At 40.6% G+C, this 25,586-nt stretch overlaps 1 protein-coding gene across 1 annotated transcript in view; it reads left to right on the forward strand.

Moving 5' to 3' along the window:
- The window catches only part of PLCXD3 (phosphatidylinositol specific phospholipase C X domain containing 3), a 100,088-nt gene extending 86,211 nt beyond the window's left edge, over nt 1-13,877 (forward strand). The window contains exon 3 of the mRNA XM_052670383.1: nt 7,323-13,877. Within this exon, the coding sequence (XP_052526343.1) occupies nt 7,323-7,479 (157 nt within the window). The 3' untranslated portion in view covers nt 7,480-13,877. The remainder of the gene's footprint in view (nt 1-7,322) is intronic.
- The last annotated feature ends 11,709 nt before the right edge of the window (nt 13,878-25,586 follow it).

The following is a 25,586-nucleotide window of genomic DNA, read 5'->3' on the forward strand; positions in this document are numbered from 1 at the left end:
AGTAGTTTTAATGCAGTGAATCAAACATAATGAGTAAATAGGCTACAAAATAGGCTACAAATCTTTTTTTTTTAAAAAAAAAAAAAAAAGTAACTTTTAAAGCAGAGAAGTAAAAAAAAAAAGCTTTATCTATTTCTTTTATTGGTGACAGACATTTTCTTACAAAAAAAAGCAGAGGCTTTGTGTTTCACAGGCAATGGAATAAAGTCCAGTTCTTGTTTTTATAGCCATTCTCCCTGTCATTACTGTGAATTTCTCCACAGTTTGCTGAACAGCCAGATTTCTGTTTGGAAAGGGCTCCAAAACCAATTGCCACAAGCAGATAAAGTCTAACAACCTGCCTGTATTTGTATAAATGAGCATTCAGCCTCATTCCTCTTTGGCTCACAAAAGGTTGAACTGATTGACATCTGAACAGCACTCATACTGATTAGGAGGCAGTGGCAGTTCTATTCCCCTGTATTTTCCCCTCTATTACATCTGTTACAAGACTTTCTCTAGTCATGACATGGTCCTTTTCTTGTACTCTGTACTATTGAGACCCCCACCTGGAGTACTGTGTCCAGAAGCACAGTCCTTAGTGCAGGAGAGACATGGACTTCCTGAAGTGCATCCAGAGGAGGGCTGTAAAAATGGAATGGAACACCTCTCCTTTGAGGACAGGCTGAGAAAGCTGGGGCTATTCAGCCTGAAGAAGGCTCTGGGAGATCTGATAGAGGCCTTTCAGTATTTAAAGAGAAGCTATAAGAAGGAAGAGGACAGTGTCTTTCACTGTGTCTGATGTGATAGGACAAGGGGATAAGGTTTCAACCTAAAAGACAGGAGATTTAGATTTGACATAAAGAAGAAGGTTTCAACAACAATAGTGGTGGTGAGGCAATGGAACTGAAAGCCCCATCTGTGGAGCCATTCAATGTCAGGCTGGACCAGGCTCTGAGTAACCATATTTGGGTGCGAATGTTCCTGTTTGTTATAGGGAAGTTGGACTAGATGACCTTTAAGGTCCATTCTAACTCAAAAGATTCTATGATCTATGACATGACCACTTTGAGACTTTCAGTTCAGACTTTCAGTTCTGTTCTTTTCCCACTTCCATTCCCTAACACACTGACCAAGAGAATAGCCAAAATCATGGTGTTGCTTTGTTAGCGAGATCTCTGATAATACAGAAGCCACTGAAGCCCATACCAGCTGATGTATTCATTGTGCTATTGTGTTAACATTCTGAGAGCAATGGCTAAAAACATAACAAGGAAAAAAATAGGATGTTGAACATTAATCACCTTCAGAAGCATAGCACTTGCTGCCATTAAATATCCCATTGAATTCTTGCATGAACATAGAAATATATATTTGATAAATACAGCTGAAATGTCCTTCGAAGGGAGGTTAGGAAAGGCCACTTTTGAGCTTGTTTCTGCCTCCTCTTTAAAATGAAACCCAGAAGCCCAGCAACAACTCAAGGTCCCATGTAACTCTGCGGAGTACTTGTGCTATGATCATTTACAGTAAAATATTCATCTGGCCATATTATGGTAGTCTGTGTCATCTGATCAGATGCATTTCCAAACTGTATGAAGCAATTGAAGATGACTGAGTAACAGAAAAGCATTTCAGAAGAATAAATATAGAACTGTTGGGTGTTAACATACGTTGTACCTGCAACATGACAGCTCGTGGGCTGTGTAATATGTCCATTCAGGATCCTGGCAAATGAATTCCCACCTGTGTTCGTTTGAGACTATGAATACTAAAATTTGCTTTTTTCACCCAACATTGCCCAGATTTTCTGACTGTAATCAGTAATGCCAGTTTTATGAGCACATAACTGCTGGCTTGAGAGGATCTGAGAACTGAGGATCAAATTGAAGGAGTTCTTTCCCAGCCAGTCCACGCCTGTACTTAGGTCATTTGTTCCCTTGTTGTTCCAATTCAAAAGTTTATAAGATCCTATATAACCAATTCTCCTTAATCTACTGGGGCCATCTGAGACGAGGCAGGACTAAAAATGGTTGATTTATGTCTTTTAATCCAGAATGCTTCACTTGCTGCCTTTCATTTTGTCACAACAGATACATTAGCACAACTGGGAGAAAGGTAAATTGTAATCTGGAGGCAGAAACAAATGGGTGGTATGTAAAAGAAAAATAAACCTTTTAAAATAATTTTGTCATAAAAGAAAATCACTGAAGAGTTAAGTGCTGTGGAATGTTTCTTGGTTTGCATGGAAGCTAGATAAACAGTTGATCTTTATTGGACACGATGAACACTTGAATAATGCACCTTAATGCCAGTGTTTTTGGCAACTATTTTTGACATTAACAAGAATGTATGAGGATATTTACATAGGAATACTATGGATACAGAGGAAGGTTTTGCAATCTTCATCACTGGAGGCTTGTAAGAACAGAGTAAGCTGCATGTTTACTAGGATTGGTTTGTATATTTGATCTGTGTGTAGCTGATCCTACCTCAAGATGGGCTGGATGTACTTGAGCAACTTTTCAAGGTTTTGGAAGTCATGATTTTTATGATTCAGTGACACATGAGACATCCACAGCTCCCACTGGAGCAATGAATTCTCAGCATCCTTGAAAAGCCAAAGTCAGCATGTGCTGACTTACGGCTCAAGAATTAATCACTGTTCTTGCAAATATGATTAAAATTGAATGAAACAGGGAGGAAAAGGTGTAAGGATTCAAATTCTGGCCCATATATGTACACCCACCTGCAGAGGAGTTTTGGGGTTTTTTTTTAACAGTAACACTTATTTGCCAAAGTCTGTGTACTTTTCTGGAAAGGAAAGAAATGCCACATGGCACTTTCGTCCTGAGCAAGAAGTACCACTTCAGTTCTCTCTGGTGTTGCTAGTAACGGCCATGTAATGCTAGCTTTGCAATCTGGAAATGAGACCAGTATACCTGCGTGGGTTAGTAATTTCGTACATCACTACAGCAAATCTGTTGTCTGCTGATTTGGGCTCAGACTCTGACTAAACAGTGAAGAGCCCTTTTACTTTGTGCTCATACACTTGCTTCTCCTCCTCTCTTGAAAGCTCTGCACAGAGGAATGGCTTTTTCCCCACATGAGGTCCTGTCATGAAGTTCTGCTGCCATTAATGTTCTCTTGTCAGTCTGTGATGACTCAGACACGTAAAAAAAATCCTACCTTCTTGCACAACTAAAATAGCCTAAGAATAATTGTTTTTAAAGCAAATTTTAATGCAATTAGTTACGTTATATTTTCTTTTTGAAAGCTATAATGGATCTCTCAGTTTTGCTGCTTGAACTGATGCTTCTTGAATGTATTACTACTTTTTTTAAGCAGAGTTTAGTTCTGTTGGAGTCCACCTGAGATCTTTCACAGATGGAGAAAAACAGAAAAGTCATAGCTTTGAAAGGTCTATTCATGTCTGTAAGTTTAGGGCAGGGTTTCTCAGTTCAGCTCTCAAACATGTCAATAAATAGTTCTTGAAGAAGTGAAAAACTTCAAACAAATGAAAAACATAAAAAGACACCGGCACATATTTATTTTTGTATGAACAAAGAAGCATAATGGGAAAAATAGAGGTGATAATGTGACTGTCAAAGCTGAGCCTATGTTTCACAGAGTTGTAAATAAAAATCACTCTACCAGCACTATCTGATAAAGTACATGGCTCCTCAGCTGGAAACAGTGATGTAAGTCATCTTGGGGAATCTGTGCCCAGCTGAGCAACCTGATGGGGCACCATCTAGAGAGACAAGCTTTGGCTTTGAAGGAATACAGATATCCCAGCAGGATGCAGTGGGGCCTAGAGCAGGCTGTGTCCCAGCTGCATCTTCTATGCACACCTTCAAGCTTACCTGCAGGGACAGTGGGCTGCCCCAAAGTTGTAGAGGCGGAGGCAGCAGGCTGGAGTGCAAGCTCGTGGGATGAGAGGTCGAAACTCCTCACTTCCTTCTTGCTTAGATACACTGACCAGCTGACCTCTCTCCTGCACAGTTCTGGGCAAGCAGCACTCTTCGTTGTCCTAGGTTCAGAGTCTTGCAGTGTATTTCGCAGCATTGGGGGTTAGAAACCTTTCCTGCTGAAAGCTTTCGTTCTGGCTTTGAGGGCTGGGTTTTATAGCAGTGGGATACAAGCTTAAGTCTATTTTGAAGGGCTGACTGCATTCTGCATGCTCAGGTTTTCTGGCTGTCTGGCTCATAGTTTATAGATGTTAATATGAGACTTTTCCTCTCAGTTTATTCATAAGGTAGAAGTCTCACAGCACTCTTTGCACACTAGCTAGACTTTTGATTTACTCCTTAAGCTCTCACTGCATGTCCTTTTCTGCAAAAGCGTTTGAGGCACAGGAGGGTGAGGAGACTGAAGGTTGCCTGATGCTGTAAGGAGAGATGAAGACTGAATTGCTGCTGTTTCAACATTGGCATCAATGGCACTGCCACCACTGTGATTCTGTTTGATTATTGAGAGTGAGTTGCACTAACAATGTAGAAGTGGGTGTAGTTACAGTATGACAACATGGCTTCAATTAGTAGAATTGTTTTTGCCTAGCAGCAAAGATGCTAACCATTAGTATCTACAGGCGTGGCACATTCTGATGTGTTTGGACTGCTGCCAGTGCTTGCAAGACTGGGATCAGAACCATTGGCACCAGATCCCCAGCGAGACCATTAGATGTGGATAGTAGCAGCCTCCATGAGAGAACTATGCCCTGTTCACCACATTGGTGCTGTGAGGTTCAAGTTGCAAGCTGAGTAGCTGGCACATCCTCACGCTCTGTCACTTTTATCAAAAATGCAACAAAATCCACTAAGACTGTGGTATGTATTGGGTTTCTGTGAGCATAGTCATGTAGGTGGCTGCCACACAGCATGGTTTGTGTTCCTCTTAGTAAAACCCTTAATGAGAATAATGATTAGTTTGAGGCATGCAGAGACTGGAAATTACAAGGGAGGGTGAACAAGGTTTGTGCTGCTATCACAAAGACACCCTGAGGAATGTTAAAGTGCGCTTATTCTAGCAATTACTGTGTGCGCGTGAGATATCTGTGTACAGCTGAGCAAAGCCTTGTTTCATGCAGTCATTGATGTAGATCCTCCTTAAAGATGACACTGTGGGATGAATATGGGGAAAGGTATGTGTTTTTCTGCAAATTTCTACCGCAAGCAGAGTTACATGTGATAAGGTCAGTGAAATCTTTTTTTCAGGTATGTATTTTCACAGAGATGCATTCTTTGTTTTTGCTATGCAAACAAGCTTTTTGTTGGATAATCTGATTCAATTTTGACTTATTTTTGAATGCTTGTAGTCTCTTAAACAAAAGATCTCTGTAACTTTATCTGCAAATTTGTGTACAGACAAGGGTCATGCAACTTTGAAATATCAGTGAAGTGTAAACAACTCATTTCTACTACCAAACCTATTTGGAAATGAAGTGGCAGGGCAAACTGAATTTAAAGTAGAACCCAAATCAAAGGGAATGTGACCATCCACTAAGGACTAGATGAATAACAAAAGAGTAGGAAAAATTAAAAGGTATTTTAGAGTATACAGCTGAGTGTGTAGGCAGGAAGCTCTATGGTCAAAAGATAAATTACGTCAGAACAGATTCAGAACAAATAAAGTGTGCCTGAAGAGGTAATTATGTGTCATAGGGGAGTAAAATAATGAGGATATGAATTTATGCGTAAGGAATAAATCTGTGCCTGCCAACACTCAATCAGTTCATCTCTAAACCCAGAATTCACAGAGCTTGAACAGAATGCTGAAGACAAAGGCACCTGCCATCTTAGTAATGGATCCACATGTCATCCTCCAGTGTTCAGCAATTCCAGCTTTCTATGGCTGCATCAATCTAAATATACTTGCTAGTTTTTTTCACAGCATAGTGCTTAAGCTCAACTCTACGAGCTGGTGCATATGCATGTCTCTGCTTCAGTCCTGGTGAATTAGTGTGTGACATAAAACCCTCTGCTGGTCCTAAATATGTTATCTTAAAATGTATTTAAGCACATAGATACATGTGCTTTGCTTAAGCAAAACATTTGTTTTCTGTGTTCTCCTGTAAAATCATGGAGGGTTCTAACTTCAACGTTGTGTATGAGTGTGTATTTTTTGTTAATTATTTTTTGTTTTGTTTTGTTTTAAAGACTGATTCTGGCCCCTAACACTACATTCTGTGCCTGCTAACAGTTCTAATAGTTCTTCTTTCTGCATATCTGTTTTCCTAAAGCTTTTGAGATTTAAACTGCTACCAGACCAGCATTATATATGGACCTTCTCTCAGTGAAAAGATCTGTGCAGCATGTTGGCTGAAGGAAAAGTATTGATCTCTGGATTTTGGAGCAAAGGGAAAAAATGATCATCTCAGCTGACTGCATGTTTATCCAGTCCATAGATTCTGATGTTTAACTTCATAGCTGGAGCTTGACAGAGAGTGTATTTTTAGGATAGCATCCAGGCTTGTTCTGAGGACTCCAAGTGCTGCAGAACTTACCACAATCTTTGGGATTTACTTTCAACTGTCAATTTCCTTTTCTTTCAAAAATCTGTACGTTACTTTGTTTGACCTTATTAACTTCTGAACACTGGATATTTTTTCTTGACTGCTGCTGCAGAACTGTGGAGCCCTTTCATTTCCCGTTGCATTTCCAATGATCAGTGGTTTATATTTTTGTGGAATCGGAAGAACTACTTTATACTTCAGCTAGACAGATACCTTTTACATATATCTCAGCACTAGGGGTCTGACATAATAAAAATATGCTGTTTTAGAAAAGGGACTATGGTGCTTTTTAGTTCAGTTACTAATCATTTGTTTTTTATGAACTATAGTTCATGGCAGGGATATTAGTACTAGGAAAGACAGGGTAGTGAGTATAGTTTGTATTTATAGTGTATTTGTAGTGTAGAAATCATGGTGGTTTCTGAAAATACTATTTTTGGTATTTCCTTGAACGCTTCAAACATGCTTTACAGATGGCGCTGAGTTCTCTCTTACTTTGTTTTCATAAGTAATTCTCATGGAATCATAGGTCCAGGTGATATCAAAAGGTGTCTGGTTGATTTCTACGATCCCATGCAAGGTAAGTAATCAGTATAAGCCTGTGTGACTCTCCTTGTATTCTTTTCTTCTGAGAAGCTGAATACAATCAAACATGCTATATCCAGAGGATAAAAATTATACAGTGGAATTTTCCAAAAGCCTGAGCAGTAACCCACGTGTATCCCTCGGAAACCAAGTGAGATCAATGGGAGTCAATATTGGAAAATTCTGCCTCAGTGCATTTGTCTCACTGCCTAATGAGTAATTATTCTTCCTGTTTTCTCCTTAGGGCTCTTCCTGCAATGATGCAGTGGGTCCGAACTCAGAAACCAGGAGAAGGTGGTGTGAATATTATCACTGCAGATTTTGTAGAACTCGGTGACTTTATCAGCACTGTTATAAAGCTCAACTATACCCTGGATGAAGGTGAAGATGACACTACTTGATAGTACTGCAATATGTTTGCTGTTGTGCTATTTAGAATTAAAAAAAAAAAAAAAAAAAAAAAAAAAAAAAAAAAGAGAGAGAGAAAAGATTGCATTTTAAAAGAAATATTGTGTGAACACTGATCTTTCTAAAACACATTGAAGTGTTTAGGGCTTTAGTGGCTGAGCTTAGGGGAAATATTTTAATCAATTATGATCATTTTTTACATTTGTGTTTCACGTGGAGAGCAAAACTAACCATGTTTACAGTGTTTGATATGAGAAGACCATTTACATATTTTCCATGAGATACCAAATGCAATTCTTGTGTTCTGTGGTTGTGAGCAGTGCCAAGAAATTTGCTGCTTTCAGCACTGTGGGATGTGTGTTGTCCTCTGACTGCCCATAGCAGGATTCCCAAGGTGTGAATATTACACCAGGTGTCTGAGGACAATATATATGGCCCTAAAATTTTAAGCCACTGCACTTCATCTGTTAGGTTAGATTTAATGCATTGTATTTATTGATAGCTACAGGTTTAAATGCCTTTGTGAAGTAAATACAAAGTCATGGCTCCAACTCATGTATAATCACTGGGCAGTAAACACAATGCATTACTCAGCTTGCACAGAGCATTGACTAAATCCTGCTTGTTTTTATTTCTCAGAATGGAGGTTTTCAGTGTCTCTGCCTCAAGTTAAGTAAGTCAGCAGTTACGTATTGATGGCATAAGTCTGTAGTACGTGCTGCCAATGTACATTTTCCATGGATTTAGCAGGTATAGCCATTTTCCTTGGCTTTAGTTAGGCCAGCTTGGAGCACTGCTCCTTCCCAGGACCAACCTCGCATGAGAGTCTGATCCAAAATCCATTGAATTTAATAGGGAAATTTACTGTGTTTAGCATAAACTGAGCATGGAATCAATGAGCAGAATTTTGTCATATAGTAGAAATATGCTTTCTGCAAGATTAAAAATGTAGTTTAGAAAAAATAGATGCAGTGTGAACTTCTTTTTGGAGTGCCTGTAAATACAACACTTCTCTACTGATTAAAAAAAAAAAATCAGTGCCAGTTTCATAGTGAAGAACTGCTGTACTAAAGAGTGTAGTAGTTCAATATCTAGCTAAAAACAGTATGCTATAGTTCTTACATTGTATGTGGGAAATAATGCAGCATAAAGCAAGCTTAGAAGTCTGTTGAGTGGCACTGTTCTAGCAGTGGAATCTCTGATCATTGCGCTTTTAACAAAGCATATAAAATATAAATATATGGAAAAGTTTGTAAGTTATAAAATGAGAGCATTGCCACTGTATAACACCTAACTGGATATAGTGCCATCAGTCAGATGTCCTTATTACATCAATGCATATACACTCAGCTTTGGAAAGCAAAATGTTTCATTTGTACAAACCAATAGATGCTATATTGTCATACAAGGAAAATGCTCTTTGAAATGTGCTTTCTAGGATAAGACTAGGGTCAAGTTCCATTCATATTGCTGGAACTTTCCACTCACTGAGAAGGGAGAAAAGCATCATATGGTACTTTGCTATTTTCTGTCAGATGGTAATTACCATCTACCATCAGATTCTATCAAAACAAAAATGGTCTCATTGAAACAGATGAATTATGGGGGATTTGTTGGTTGGTTTTGTTGTGTTTTGTTGTTCCTGTTGTTGTAGGGTTTTTTTAATCGTTTTATGAAGAAGTGGGTTAAAATGAACACTTGCTGCTATTTTGTACTGAGAGAGGGTGCCTTGAAAAATGTGTGTGTGTGTGTGTGTGTGTGTACAGCAGAGAAACATTTAAGTGTATCTGTACTATGAAGACACATTTTAAATATATGTATACAATACAAGGACATCCATGCACACTTCCATAATGCTATTCTAGAGAAAAAGACTGCAAGTGTTAGGAAGTTATGATGCCTCCTGGACTAGCAGTTGTGTGTTTAAGAGTGTAAAAATCATTCTTACTGAAATCTGTGATCTAAGCCAGTTAGGTTTTGTACAGCATTAACATTTGAAGTTGATCTAAAATATTTACCAAGAGCCACAGCCCATCTTTGCATTGAAAAGGGGTAGAGCCTGGTGCTTTTATCCAGGACTACGCAAGATGTCAGGAGGGTTGGTGCACATCGTTGTCAGTCTCCACAGCTTCGTCAATTAATATAATGGACACATAAAGTAAAACCAGAGCATGTGTGTTCAGGAAGCCTGTGCAAACTGTTTTACTTAGTTCGTAAAGTGTTTCCTTTTCTTCCGTGTGGAGTGTGTCATAGAGAAACATGAAAATGTTTGCTTGTTTATTCGACATGTGGTGTGAAGTGCTCCTTTTATCCTTTTGTGTAACTGCATTTACTTGCTTCCAGATTCTTCCTGTCATTCTTTAGCTACTTAGTACATCTAGGCTATCCTTCTAATACTGTAAAAGTCCTGTACAGTCAGGATCTTTGGATGGAGCAAAAACTGGGTTTGTTCTTTTGGATTCTCACTGACATTCTGTTGGATTTAAGAGCATCAACAGTGAGTTCCTCCTGGGACCCCTGGCTCAAATTTACACCAGACACACCAAGTCTCTCGCTTACACAAGGGTGTATTTAAAGCAAATGTTCTGCTTGTTGAAGAAAATGTGTGTTTGTGCGTGTGTGTGCCTATGTATATGAATAAATATAAAGCTATATCATATCTTCAGCTTATTGACGTTGTTATGAAATGTTTGCTTAGCATCATTCTATTCTAATTATCATTTGGGTGCTGGAAAATAAAAGCAAAAAGAAAAAAAAAACACAACAATCCTCTGACAAGAAGGATAATAGATAAATCACATGGTTTCTCCATTAATTGGGGAAAACATTAAATTTTGGTCAGAAAATTTGTTTTAATTTTGCTGTCGATCTCCTTTCTGTTGGAGAAGTACAGTACCTTATGATGGGGACAGGTAAACAAACTTGCCTTAATTACTAAAATAAAAAAATGGAGGTGGGGGGAAGCATGCTATCCACTCTTTCCTGGCGATTTCATCTGTAAGGCACCAAAACTGTAATCAAACTGTCTTGATGGGGATACACTCCCAGCTGGATATCATCTGGGAGATCTCGCCAGAAAAGAGCAAGCCAGAAAAGACTATGCAACACAACTGGACCACTCTAGAGGCCCGTGTTGCCATCCATATGCAGCTAAAACTTTCTGATTTCATCCAGAAATGTGCTTGCAGAAGAACTGCAGGACTGGGTCGGACTAGTTGTCTGACTTCATTCATTTGAGAAGTTTGTGCCCGTGTGTTATGAGGGATCCTGCATGGAAAGTTAGAAGACTGTAATTGGACTATCAGAGGAAAAATACCTGTCTACACTGTTGATCTCCATGAGTATCCTTTTATTTAAAATGTGATGTCGCTTGCTGTCAAAGCATTTTCTCCTCCTGTGTTCATTTTCCCCCTTGCTATGTTCATGTGTGCATGTGAAGCACCATTGCTTTCTGACCTTTTTGTGTGATTACTTACATTTTCTTTCAGTCATGGAAAGTTACAACTGCTTCATACAATTCAAGATGAAAGGCAGTGGAGCAGTTTCTTAGCTAGTGTAAAGCTAAGTAGCTCCATCTTTCAGTTCATGCTAGCTGAGGGTCTCTTCATTTGATGTTGGCACAACTTGTGTTGATGGTAAACAATACAGCAGCTGGTTCTAGGAGTACGAGTCCAGCCTTGGGCAAAGACTCAGACCAGACCAAAGGAGCCTAGTTTTAAAGTCAGGGGGCTATTCATTTGCTGTTGATTATGTTACTAGTTGTATGGGTTCTGCCATTTCAAGCCATTCTTTTACACGTACATATGTATGTGAATATATTTGCACATGTGTGTGAGAGAATGTGTGATTCTGTATGCTGAGCTAAGTACTTCTGTCATACTGATACAGATCTAGGCCATATCTAGTAACTTCAAAGCATTTACTAGTGTTTTACCCTGGGATGAGAGGGAGCAGATAGTCATTGACTAGTAAGTATGTGCTGTGTTGCAAAGGACATAAAAAAGAAGTTAACTCCGCTAGATTGAAGAAGTGGAGTGCCCTGAAAATATAGCTCTACTGCTGTTTATGCTGACTATAGTATTTGGAGCATTAGGTGTTAGCATCTGAGCAGACTATTTGGTGACTTCAAGAGTTCAGTTAACATCGTTTTAAACTTCTAAACTCTTTTCAGTGGAGTAAAAGCTAATAGCATATATGATGTATTTGCCATATCTCAGTGGTAGCTTCTGTGTTACATACAGTCAATGTTTTTCTGAATTCTACATGTTTACCAATGATGAGGTTAAAATATGCTCTATAATATGTGCAATGTATTGATTATAGGTATGTTGGAGTTCGGTGATGTATTTAGTTTTAACTGTGCTGCTGTTTTGTAGACATGTTTGTGTATGGAAGTATGGATTGTCTACAGTGTATGAGAAATAATAATTAATCCTAAAGGAAAAGGGCAGTTATGTAACCTGCCTTAATGCATTTGCATAATCTTGTTTAAAGCCCATAATTATGAGTTCTGATTTCTGGCATTACTGGGGATTGACTGTAGGGCTGAGTCCCTCACTTCTCTGCATTAAGGAGTTAAACTTGAAGTTACCTGGAGCTCATTTACATATTGATAAACAGAGAATAGCATGTTTGCACAACCTTGATTGTACCTGGTGGCAAAAATATGGTCTCCTGTGTGGTACAGAGCAAATCACTTCTGCACACACACTGCTCCTGTTGATGCCAGCAGGAATCATGTTCATGCAGTTGAAAGGTCTGAATTTCCTCTTCTGGGATGCTGACATGACGTTAAGGTTGTGGTACCCTGGCTTTATGGAAGTGCCTGGATGCTCATGTGCAGTACTGCTCATGTCCCATACTGGAATTTAGCTGTAAGTTTGCAGTAAGAGCTTTGAACTCAGTCCCATCTGTTCTGTAATCCAGATAGGACTGTAAAAATCCTTATGTAAAAAGGATGAATACTTGAGGCTATGCAGCCTGGCCTTGCATACCCACCTACAGCATTCTGCTTTTAAGAGCCTTGACAGCTTAAATTAAAACGGTTGTAGTAAATTCCTGAAGGCTGACAGAGCCTAGTGCTCTAGGAAGGGGAATGTAAATCTCTTTATTGCCCACAGGTATGACCTCTCCCCTCTACCATTCTTACAACTAAATCTAGTTCTCCTTTCATGGTTTCATGTGAGAGATGCCTCTGCTTGATTCTAAGGGTGATGCTGAAGGACGTAAAGAACAAAGAGTATGCCTCATGCCTAGCTGGTTTGATAACAGTAAGCAGAGCATTCTTGCTTGGCATGAAGTCAGCCTCAGCAAGACTTATTTAACCAGTGACAGAAGGGAGGCAGAAGTCTGCTTCGAGACCCTCTTCTGTTATCTTTGTCCACCTACAGTGAAGCATCTTTCCAGTTTTCTCCTTTGTCTCTGTTCAGCGTTCCTCATCTCAGCTTTCACATTCCCATCCCTTAACTACTTGTGGTGAATAGTGTTGTGCTCAAAGTGAGTATTACAGGTTTGTCATCCTCACTAGAGCATCACAGTTCACAAGTTCTTACAAAGCAGGCTGCTAAAAGATGGCACTGTCTGGTATCTGATGTTATCTCCACATTCCAGGTGACATATACATGTTCTCTTTGAAGGACTTCACCTTGCCTGGTGAGAAGTCAATCATACACTTTCTCTCTTCAAATTAAAGACAAACTGGATGATAAGCCAATGAGGGTCTCTTAATTTTTAGATGCAGTTAGACTATTTTACTGCAGTGGAATAACAAAGACTAGTCTCTTCCCTTGGTTTTAGGTTCTGCCAGAGTCACTTTGACCAGCAAATTCCTGGAGTGGTTTTGAACTGGAAAATCAGTTTTGCTGTGAAGCTGGGATCCTTAAAGCAGAATCCTAGACTCTGTATTATTATTGAAAATGATTATACAAACTTAAAGTTATAACTTTGGAAGAAATAGAAAGGCTTGTCAGGACAGATGTTTTTTGCCTGTCTCAGACATGAGTAGCTTTAGGATCATTCAAAGTGATAATTAGGATGTTATTGCCACACTGCCTCCTGATGATGTTCAGGTCTCTGTACAGAAGCCTTATTATTCCAAATGAGCATTAATGCATTTGAATGACTTTCTCCATTTCTGTGGGAAGAATGAATGTGTAACACTGAGGACATGGAGCTCCATGTGTGTTGTGCCCACAAAGGTTCACAGAGCTGCACCTTCTCTTTTTAGGATCTACTTAATGGTACTTTAATAAATGTTGTGTAAAAAATGCCTACAGTTCTGTATAGCAAATGTGAATTTTTATGAGACAAATGTGTATTAATGTATAAATAAACAAATAAATACTGTTTCTTTGTATCCAGTGAAACATCTAATAAAGTTCTGGTACCTGTGTTCTTGGTTTACTGCTTCATTGCTGTATTCCAGGTGTTATATATCAGAGGCTTCTTAAACACTGTCTTTAAGGTGCTCAAATCAGCTGTTAAACTCGAGCTGTGTTACCATGTCGGAGGCATGCAGAGACTGTCCTGTGAGGGCACTGTGGTTTCTGTGTGACCACTGAGCACCGCACGACGCTGGGGTGCATTTGTATCATGGGAATACAGTAGGCTCTGCTGTTCATGTGGCAGGGCTTTCCAGGTCCAGTGTGCCTCTGCCACTAAGCCCTAGGGCCCCTCTGTATGCTGGATGAGCCCATGCAGCTGTGTCTTGTACCAAGGAGGGAAATGGAAAGAAGGAACTCCCAAAAGTGGATTGTTTCTGTCCTGGTTTGTGCAGCAACCTGATGATACAGAATCATAGAATCCTTAGTGTTGGAAGGGACTTCCAAGTGTCAACTGGTCCAACTCCCCTGCAGTGAACGGGGGCATCCACAGCTAGATCAGGATGCACAGAGTTTGAACTAGCCTGGCCTTGAAAGTCTCCAGGAAGGAGGTGAGGCGTCCACCACATCTCTGGGCAACCTGTTCCAACACTTCACCACTCTCACCATAGAAGACCTTTTTGTTACATCTTACCTAATTCTATGCTCATTAAGCTTGAAACAATTTCTCCTTGTCACCACAGGCCCTGCTGAAGTCCCCTTCTTACTTGCAGCTCCCCTTTAGATACTGAAAGGCTGCTATCTGGTCACGGTGCAACCTTCTCTTCTCCAGATGTCTCAGCCAGTCCTTGTAGGAGAGGTGTTCTATTCAGCGGATACGCACAAGTCCAAGTCTCTGCTGCACTGAGGCCTCCACATTCCAGCACTCCAGGTGAGGCCTCACCAGCATGGAGCAGGGGGGCAGAACACCTCATTCGCCCTGCTGGCCGTGCTTCTTTTGATGCAGCCCAGGATACGGTTGGCCTTCTGGGCTGTGAGGGCACACTGCTGGCTCATGTCCAGCTTCCCGTCCACCAGTACTCCCATGTCTTTTTTGGCAGGGCTGCTCTCAGTCCTTTCATCCCCCTGCTTGTATTGGTAGGGAATGTTGCCTTGACCCAGATGCCAGAGATTGCACTTGGATTTGTTTGAACCTTATGAGGTTCACCTGGGCCAACTGCTCAAGCCTGTCTAAGTCCCTCTGTATGGCATCCCATCCCTCTGGTGTGAACCACACCGCAGAGCTTTGTGTCATCCACAAACTAGCTGAAGGTGCACTCAACTCCACTGTCGATGTCACTGATGAAGATATTACAGGGTATTGATTCCAGCCCTGACCCACTTGTCACTGGTCTCCATCCAGACATTAGGCTATTGGCCACCACCCTCTGGACTCGATCTTGCAGCCAGATATCTGAGAATGCAGTCAGTTGAGATGCTGTTACGTTTAAGAAGGGTATTTGTAACACTGACGCAAAACAGGTATTTTACCAAAGCGTTTTGATTCCAGAAAGTAGTGGTGTACTTAAGCCTCTGAATCTGGGAGAAAAGTAAAAGGATGTTTTATTTTACACATAGATGTTTTTCAACATGATAAGCAAGTGCAATTAAAATGCAACTATTCTCTTGGAAGATCAATTTTAAATAGGTTTTATGGAAATAAGCAATTTGTGGGCATATTGTAAGAGATAAATATGAATTCCACGTTTTTGGCCAGGCTTTTTTTGTTCCTTGGTGCCCCAGCTGCAGCTTCTGGCATTTTCATTTATTTTTCTCCCTGCAGCTAGAATTCTGAGGAAAAATTAATTGCAACTAAATGTATTGATTGGAATCAAAGTAACTTAAATAACTGGTCTTAAATGAGTTTAAACCTTCAAGTGCAAAACACTGATAGGAAGAATGAATCTTAGACATGATTTACTTTTATTTATTTTTTTTTTTTTGTCATGGTTTCTGTTTTCTAAAGATAGGTTAATTTTTACAGGGAGCCATTAGGACCTGGCTTAGCAAGTAAATACAACAGCACATCATGTTTGCTTGTTTGCCAAGCAGCAGGCTAAGCTATACATATGCGTAGAATAGACGTTATTTTAACATACATTCCTGTACATTCCTCTAATTGTGTTAGGAAACAGTACATTGTAGTTCTTATTTGTACACTTATTTTTTTGAGTTCTTTTTTTTATAGTGCCTCCTGAAGATGATTAAGTGAATTAACATACACAAAATCTACACTAATAAAATTAGTAAATAAATTTGACATGGATCCCAAAGTAAACTCTCTATTGACTGAAGGCTATGGAAAGGGATTTTTTTTAAATAAAATAATTATAGAGAGTTTATTATTTGAATGGGTATTTTTTAGTACTTCTCCTAGCTTTTTTAAGACCAGAAGTCCTCAAATACTTGTACTGTACAAGTACAAAAAGAGAATAAATCCTGCTGGTCCATGCTGCCCCGATCCCAGCTGCCACAAATCTATCTCTCCAGGAGTCTCTATGCCCAGGTTCTTAGCTGGGGACCTCACCCATTTTGTTTTTTTTAATGATTGTACATGTTTCAAGATCAACAAAGTGGCAATTATTTAACAGTAGTAGGCAGTGAATGTAAGCTTTAATTTGGACCACTGTCAGTCAACTCTTCCAACACTTCCAAACTAAGGCCCTTGCACTGTGTACACAGTGAGCAACTGAATTATCAATAGAAATCAGCCACTAACAAATGATTCCCAATTTAAATGTTTTTAGCCAGTGAGAAGATTGAAAGACCAATCCATCTGAAGACCAGAGCATAGTTGTTATTTTGTCAGAAGTATGAACTACTTCCTCTTCACCAGTGCTTAATCTTCTCCCTCCCCATGTATGCCACTGATGCATCTAAAAAATATTTGAGTTCTCATTGAGCTGGCAAATTTAATACCACATTCCTTGGGGTAATCAAAAAATAAAATACTGCATTGGTCTCTGCACATCTGGAGATTGTATTACTTTACAATAAAACCCAGCAAGCCGCACTTCGCATTTTTTACCACAATCTCATTAGAAGAAATGTTTCAAATGCATTTTAAGTGTGTGAACACAATAGAAGCATACTGAAATGCTTTCAACCCTGAAATACCCTGAATTAGGCAATTGAGGGAGAAGAAAAACATGCCTTTACCTATCCTGGGTCTTAAGGTTATGCAGTCCTTAAACACTTCATTTGAGACAGGTTTTTTCTAGTCTCATTCAGTGTTATTTACCTAGGCATGTGTAATTGACTACTTGAACGTATCCCCAAAACCTCAGTAAATTTGTATAAGGTATCTCTATGAAAGAAAGAAAGGTGCTCATTCCGTGCATCACAGCTCTGAGAAAAACAGATTAAAAGAACTCAGGAAAGGGATGGAGGGCCCAAGGTGGCTCCCAAAAGGGGCAGTGCTGCCAAGAAAATTGTTTTGAAAGGTGCAAAGGTGGGAAAACCTCAGACCTGGGCAGTTGCATCAGTAGGCACTGCATGGGCTGGGGCTGGGTTTGCTTCTTGTTAAGATGCAGCAATAAATGCTCCAGATGGCTGGTCTAGCTGGGAGACACAGCTGTATATGTGTAATCTATGCAAATATATTGTTTTCTTGTTCCCACGGGGTCTGCGATATCAAGGAAGGATATTCCTTACTATCTTTTCAGTATTATTAACTATTGCATTACCAAACTGCTTCCCATTCAATTCAAATTCATTTCCCGTTCAATTCAATTCATTCCCATTCAGTATCCAAACTGTCACATTTCTGAATCTCCTAGATACCTTATCATGACACTTGTTCACTTTGCAAGGAAGCAGTGGGACACACAAGTTGGTGTGTGTTTTAGATGCATCTAGCACAAAGTGAGCAAAACACACAGAATGGATCCCTAAGGGAGCACATGAGCCAGTTGTCTGAGTCCTCTGTGCTCTCCTGGCAATGTAAGAGAACACAAGAAACCTATCTCTTGGCTAACGTTCAAATCCAGGCATACAGTGTATTGCATTCCTGACAGTAAGCAAATGCAATTCTTATCCTGAGCACCCAGCTTCTGCCAATCTGGGTGCAAATCTGGCCTGCAGTTAGCTGAGAGGAGTAGACATTTCTCTTCTCGTATGCTGCTGCAACACAAAACCCATAGAGAAGGTGAAGTGTTATATTTTAAGCAGCTTTTTTTCTGTCTAGACCGTCAGCATTTGTCACTATGTAGGAATGGAGCCAGGCACAGCCTAAGATGGCTGAGCAGGGGCATGCAGATAGGGATGAGACTGGGGCATGGATTGATGGCTACACAGGGGCTGAGTTGGAGTCCTGGGCCCACAGCAGCTCAGTACGTGGTGTTGGTATATACAAATAATTGAATAAATCACCCTTGCAGTAACACAAAGTCACCCCCACTCACTGAAACACTTCTGATATGACCCCAAATCTGAGCAAACTCCTTTTCTGATACCTCTTGTATCTGCTAGCTCATACAATTCACCTCTCTCTTCCTCCAATTACAGTGGCTAAAAAAAGAAGCATGAGAAACCAGAATATAGTATAGTGGATGTACTTCTGTGTACTCAAGTCTTGTAATCATACAAAGTCACACAAACTCCCATACTGGCTGATGCATTTTAACAATTTATTGCTATTGGCCTGTTTTAAAAATAAGTGTAATAAGTGTCTGATTTTGTTTTTTTAACTGAAAATAAATATTTTCTTCAACAAAATTAGCAGTGAGGACAGCAAACAGCTGTAGCTTATTCCCTAGGTTGTTGAGAAACGTATTTGTCATCTTCCTGCCTTTCAGTCCTGTAATAACTGTTACATCAGCACTGAAATCAACTGCAAGTAATGGAGCAAAAAAGCTCATATAGTTAGGCTGAAAATGTGAATCACAGCAGGAATCATAAGGAAAGAAGCAGAAAAACAAAGCACGTTGTTTGGCAGTGTTCACCTAAGCATCTTGTGTACAGAGTGCAGTTTCCTTACCCCTTCTTGAGGAGGATGTGACAGCTCTGGAAAAGTCTCAGAGAAGAGCAACAAGGATGAGTGACGCTCTGGTTAGCTACCACTTCAGTTAAGTCTAATTCAGGACTCTTCAGGCTGGAAAAGAAGCTGTTATGAGGGTGAGAGAGACCTAAGGACCTGGTTAATGATGGTACCTGATAGGTCATGTTGATAGTTGGACTTGATGACCTTGAAAGTTTTTTAAATTAGTGGTTCTTTACAGAAAGGGTTGTTAAGCACTGTAATAGGCTCCCCAGGGAGGCGGTAGAGTCACCATCCCTGAAGGTGTTTAAAAACCATTTGGATGCGGTGCTCAGGAACATGATTTAGTTAGGGTAGTACGCTTAGGTCATGGTCGGACTCGATCGTGTTTAAGGTCTTTTCCAACCTGAGCAATTCTATGATTCTATAAGATTTGGTGGTTCTATGAAACCCTGAATGGCATGGAAGGGTTTGACTGCAACTGCTATCCCAATATGAGCAGGAAGCCTCAATGGAATCTTGTCAAAGGCATATTCAGAATGAAAGCAGGCAGATTCTTACCCATGCTAGTCACACTGAGAAGCTCCTCGCCCCAGGATGCTGGGGGCTGAGTATTTTCATAAGCTCAAAAGCTTATCAGATATGAAAAATAAGTGTATTGGTGGTTGCTAAATATACAGAAGCTGGATTAATCTCAGAGAGTCCCGCATGTGTAAATGGTTAGTGGCTGGGGAGGTGCTTAGAAGCTGCTATTTCATAACTGAAAGGAAAGTTATTCTGTCAACTCGTAAAATCAGAGTAATCTTTCACACAAATCAAAATTCAACAGAGCTACAGTTTGATAAATTGGAATAAAGTTAATTTGTGATACACTGATGTGTAGGAAAACTCTGCTTGGATAGCTCACCATTGAGCACTCCACTGATTTGTTATCCAGGATGACAGAAAAATTCAGGCTTCTCTGTTTCCATATTAATCCTTTTTAATACCGTTGGCTAGATAGGATGATCAGATGTTTAAAACATTATCTTGAGGGAGAAGATCTTGTTATGCCTTCATTTGTCTATTTGATGTAGAGATTTTCATAAATCTGTCTCTGGCTGCTTGTCCGATGTGCGTTTGGGTAATATTATTCTGTGGGCTGAAGATTTCTGCATATGATTTACAGCAATGTGGAGCACCAAGAGCACTTCATTAGCTGTAGTCATGGCTTGTCACAGGGCTTGGTGTCCAGCTGGCTCACATGTCTCTTTTCCATAGCCCAGTCTAACAAGCAGTCTGTTGGGTCTTCATGGTGTGTGTTCAATGAAATAAAAAACACAATGGCCTTTTCCAGATGAAAAGTATGCAGGCACACTGAATGCTACAGGATGATTAACTACCTAGTTGCAGAAATAGTAATCATACCCACAAATCATGAACTCACACAAAATAGCAGTGCCCCAGTTAATCAAACATTTTAGAGGGGAGTTTGTTGTCTGCGTGAATCACTGCATTACTGAGGCTCTCGTATAGTCAGATCAGGTGCTTTTTTTGTAATACGAGGATTATTACTCTGTACATCTGTTCGCACACGCAACATACTCTGCAAGAAAATCAGGTAATCTGTATTCTCCTTACCAGGGCAGCTAAATGTACAAACTAAATTTGGCTAAACGTTGCTGTCTCTGTGCAATAAAAAGCCTGCAGGTGAGGGACAGGAAGGGTATGGCAGCAGGCACTCACACAGCCTGGCAGCACCAGTGCAGGCTGCACAGCCCAAGCCCTGAAATCTTTGTTTGGGAATGGCAATACAATAGCTGAGAGAGAGGGAAGGGCTGGGAGGCTGAGCTGCTGAAATTCAGCAAAGCAGAGCTGGTCGCATGGGAGGCAAGGGTAGGTGCAGGCTTTCCTGCATCTGCAACCAATGTATCCCACCATTCTGTCCAGGAGCAAGCATGCCAGGAGGACCTCAGCCCCCTCAGGGCTTGAATAAATGTTCCTGGTTGTATAACACTTGGGCTGCGATTTATCCTGATGATGACATTGACCATTTAAAACCAGGAACAACTGAATGCAAGCGCATGGCCCCCTTGCTGGAGCCAGGTAAAAAGGGTCTGATTGCTGGAGAAGGGAGTAGAAATGGCTCTTCTGCTCTCAGATGTTTGTCATCTTCCCTCAGCTTTCTTTTTAATAAAGCCAAAGTCCTAAATTAGAGATTGCTAAAAGGACTCGACAAAGAAAAATGCAAATTAACAATTTATGATAAAGCTGCTTTTCAACATTCAGAGCTGCTCTTTCTGAGCATTGAAAGTGTCAGTTGTGCAAAGGCTGCAGTTAACAAATATGCGTAAAGTGTGTTAATTTGCCTGTAATCATAATGTTTAACACAATAGAGCTCCAAGGAGCTTTTCCCCTGACATTCTCTCTCTGCTGCTATCTTTTTGCAGCTATGAATAGATTTTCAATTCAATAAATACAATTTTTTAATGAAAAAAAAAAAAAAAACACCTCAGTTTAAATGACCAAGATACCCAATGAGAGAATTCAGGTATGTGTTACTAAATTATTGCTCAGTGAACCCTTTGCTATTTTTTGCCATTTTCTCAGATATACAGAAAAAAAGAAGGTAAAAATTCTGGAAAAATTAAATAACTTGGAGAATTGCACTGACAATCATGCCTGTTAGCCCCTCGTGCACAGAGAGGAGGAGATCTCATGTCTCCTATCAAACCAAAGCCAGGTCAGGATATCTGGCAAGGAAGCTGGAGGAATGTGCCTGGGTATGTTATCATCTCCTGGGCTTCAGAGTGATGGCTTCATCACCAGCGAGGTGTCCCCAAAGGCTGGGGTGGTCAGCATGAAGGCAGAGCCAGCCTGATCATGGGGTGGCTGTGTTGTGTTAGCCAGCATCTGCAGGTCATGACCGCAGGGACATTGGGTGGTTGCTGCCTCCATTTGATCAGGTGGAGAAGTGGAGGGAGGAAGTTTGGCAGAACCCTCATGGAAGGAGAACATCCATGCTAAGTTTTGGTGTTTTGTGGGACCCAGTGCACACCTACAGTTTGTTATTAAACATGAATGGGATCTATTTTCAGACCTGCATCAGCATTCTCTTGCTTCAAAGCAGTGAATTCCACTGCTGCATGGAGTAAAAGCTGCGGCGTTGAAGCTTCTCGTGTCATTCCGATGCATTTAGCATTTATAATACTCAGTTCAAGAACCTGGTTGGTTTTACTGAAGGGCCAGATGAAGGAGCTGGGCCAAACTGTGTTTACAAAAGTTTGTCAGTGAATTTAAATCTTGTTCTTCTCCAAAAAAACCTGAAACAGCGACTGTGCCCTGCGTGCATCATGTGCACACGTGTGAGCAACTGCATGTTAGTAAGTGCTTCTGTGAGGAAGCGGTGGCCTTCAGAAAACAATTATCTGGTGCTTTCATGTCTTCCAGGTATTGTTTTTCTATTTGTTTGTGTTTGGTTTTTGGTTTTTGTTTTTCTCCTGTTTGAATAGTTTGTTTCCTGGAAGAAACTGCTGTTTTTCAACACCAAACTGCCAATCCCTCCTACGTTAGCCAAAAATTTTGGGCAGGTTCTGTAAGGCAGCAGTGGTACCTTCAACACTGCACAGTGCTGGTCTGTGCCTCCTCAGTTCTCCTCTCAGATCTTTCACATCACACGGAGCACTTCAGTACCATCAGACATGCACAACAGAGTATCTTTATTCAAGTACTTACACTCCTAAAAATGGCCAAGATGGAAAGAAACGAAACAAACAAAATAATTTGGGGATCTTTCTATTTTATTGTTGCAAAGAGGACAGGTAGCTTTAAATAGTAAGGAGATGACATATTTTCCTCCTGCTGTTCTTCATGCATCTTCTGTCAAATTGCTGTGAGGTGGGGAGCTCAGAGCATTTTGACCTTACAAATGGGAAACTCACTGTTTTTTTCCTGAGGAAAAGGAGATCCTGATTCTTTGCATCAATTCAGTTGCTTTTCTAGGGGTTAGGGTGCAAATTTGCACATGGGATTACCTTGTGCTGGCATCTCACAGCACCTCCCCCACCCCCAGCACATCAGGGACCTCACGGTGCCCAGGTGAGATGCAAAGAACATCGTGCTGGTGCTGGGGTTTCTACAGGAATCCTGCCATGGCCAGCTGTCAGCTAAGCAGGCCCTTTGGGACTTTCTGTTTGCAAACCCAAAAGACAAGCATGGACCTCATTTGATGGGTAAAATATCCACTTTCGTGACAACATTTTTCTTCCTCTCTTTTACCCCTTCCAAGCGCAAAGGGTGATAGAGAAGGTGCAGATCCTGCATCAGAAAATGAAGTTCAGCTGTGACTTAAAGATCCAGTTTTCTTGGTTTTCCTAAGGTCTTTGAAAAGTTCTTCTAACACAAATCAACAGTTTTGTAAATTCTCAAGGGAATAGTGCGATTAGGCTTCCAGTATTTGAAACATTAAATCAATGTTTTAGTAACCTCTTCAACACTCCTGCCTTGCGCCAGAAAGAAGACAGTAAGCCCAAATACAATAAACCAGCATGCACGTAAGCGCTAGGCAATATCTGTGCCCCATCTGTCATGATTTCTTTTGGGAGAATGTTCTCCCCATGGTACTGTTCTGCTCTTCCCCTTCTTTGTCTGTACCTGAATGTGCCCTAGTAACCCACAGTGTGTGATTTTGGTACTATTTTCTTTATTCAAAATCACAGCCTCTGGATCACATCATCTTTCATTTTAGTCAGACTGTGAGAATTCTGGAGCTGAGGAGTCTTCATGCATAGCTGCTGTGAGATGTCAGTTGGGTCAAGCCTAATTAGATAGCACACACTCTGGATAATTATTTTTTTTTTTTAATAGACAATTGATCATTCTTTTCTTCAACTGCTCTAACTCTTCCGGGAGACCTCAATAATCATCATAAAAATAAAACCAGATTCCTCAAATTGAAGTTGAATCTCACTCATCCATAAGAAAAATAAAGTGGAGTTAATGTGATGACGTCAAAACCCTGTTATTCTTAATTCAGGTATCTTGTTCAAAAACAAAATTCCTTCACTGGGTTGGCCTTATAGAAAATGACCATTTGTGCTATCATCGTCTCCAGTCCTCCAGCTCTGATCAGCGATTGTCTCTCCCATGCACTCTCACCTTCTGTTGTACTTTTGGGGCTTCCTGACACTCCACCTTAGATGAACCTCTTACTTGACTTGCCATTAATGATTTTCTTATTTAAAAAAGCTCCAACCTCTAGGATCACAAAGAATTTTGAAGTGAAGAGTCCTTTGCTGTTCTACCCTGTGTTCTACTTATGACCTTTCTTTTAAGTTTTGACCTTTGGCTGAAGGAATGATCTAGTGACACCTACTCCTACACCCATGGCTGTACACCCATAAGTGCATCGTGTTGTTTCTATGAAGATTAGATAATTTGGATCGCTGGCTTCTGCAGTACAGAATCAGTACATCAGTGTCAGCTGGACATTAATGACTTAAATTTCCTTTAATGAATTGAAAGGTGTTTTGCACGACCTTCTTGCCTGGAGTAAATGGCAGAAAAAGAAGGCAAATCTCTGATGCAAGTTGTTTAATTTGTTCGTTTGGTCTAAATCACAGCAGCAGAACAGTCAGCTTTCTTTTCAAGGCCCATCGTCTTTAGCAGAGCTGAAAAGCCACTGACTAGGACTATTTTTAGAGGGCAAAGGTGGTGCTAAGCAGCTGTTGCAGGTAATGTACAGTGGGTTTTGGCAATGGCACTGTGCGCTGTTACATTTGTTCGAGGTTCTACTACTTAAAACATGGGGATAGGAAATTGTATAGCCAGACCCATGAACTGGGAACACCCCTTTCTCAGGTGCCAGCAGCTGGCTGTGATACAGCTCCTGATGCCCCAGGCTAGAGGACACCATGGTGGTCTGGAGCAGCACTATGGAGCGGAAACCACGACTAGGGCAGCCCACCGTGCTGCCAGGCTTCTGGAAGTGGGATGGGTGGATTAGTGGATAGATGGAGAGGATGAGAACAGTGGTGAAGAGTAGTAGTAGATCACAGCTGTACTGCAGATTGGTGGGGAAAGCATGGGTAGAGCAGCAAGCCTCAAAATGCTGGCAGTGAGCAATATTGATGTTGATCTAAGGGCCAATTCTGATGGGTCAGCCATGAGACCTCCTGTGGGTTAAATCCTGGTGGACAACGTAGGCTTGCATCTTCACCAGTTTCGTCCTTCAGCAATCTCTGCATGTCATGGAATATCCTGAGTTGGAAGAGATCCACAAGGATCACTGAGCCCAATTCCAGGCTCCACACGAGACCACAAAAAATTCAGACCCAAAGTCTGAGAGCATTGTCCAAATGCTTCTTGCTGGTCTCTGCAGGCTCCAAGCACAGAACAAACCCCATCTCAGGTTGCGGTGCCAGGGAGTGGACAGGAGATTCCAGGATGCAGTGTGATGAGAATCAGAGATGGCTGTTATCAGTGTCTTTATCCAAGAAAATTAACAACATGATGATTTCAAAGTGGGTTTATTGGTGTACAAATCTTTTCTTTTTTTTTTTTTTAAGTAGGTGAATAAACCACTGAGTCTAAAAAAAAGGTGATGGAAAAAAGCTAAAAATGTAAGTTACTTGGCAAAATCTATAGAGAAAAAGTCACGGGACTGGGTGCTGTAATTTCTAGTTTCTAACCTGTTCGGTTGTCTGAGCCACACTTCTACACTTCCCTCTGCTGCCCTATCTTGAATTACATTAATTTAATTACTTTGATAGAAACAGAAGCAAGA

Source organism: Tympanuchus pallidicinctus, unplaced genomic scaffold (genome assembly GCF_026119805.1).
Source record: "Tympanuchus pallidicinctus isolate F22 unplaced genomic scaffold, pur_lepc_1.0 scaffold9, whole genome shotgun sequence".
NCBI classification, from domain to species: Eukaryota; Metazoa; Chordata; class Aves; order Galliformes; family Phasianidae; genus Tympanuchus; species Tympanuchus pallidicinctus.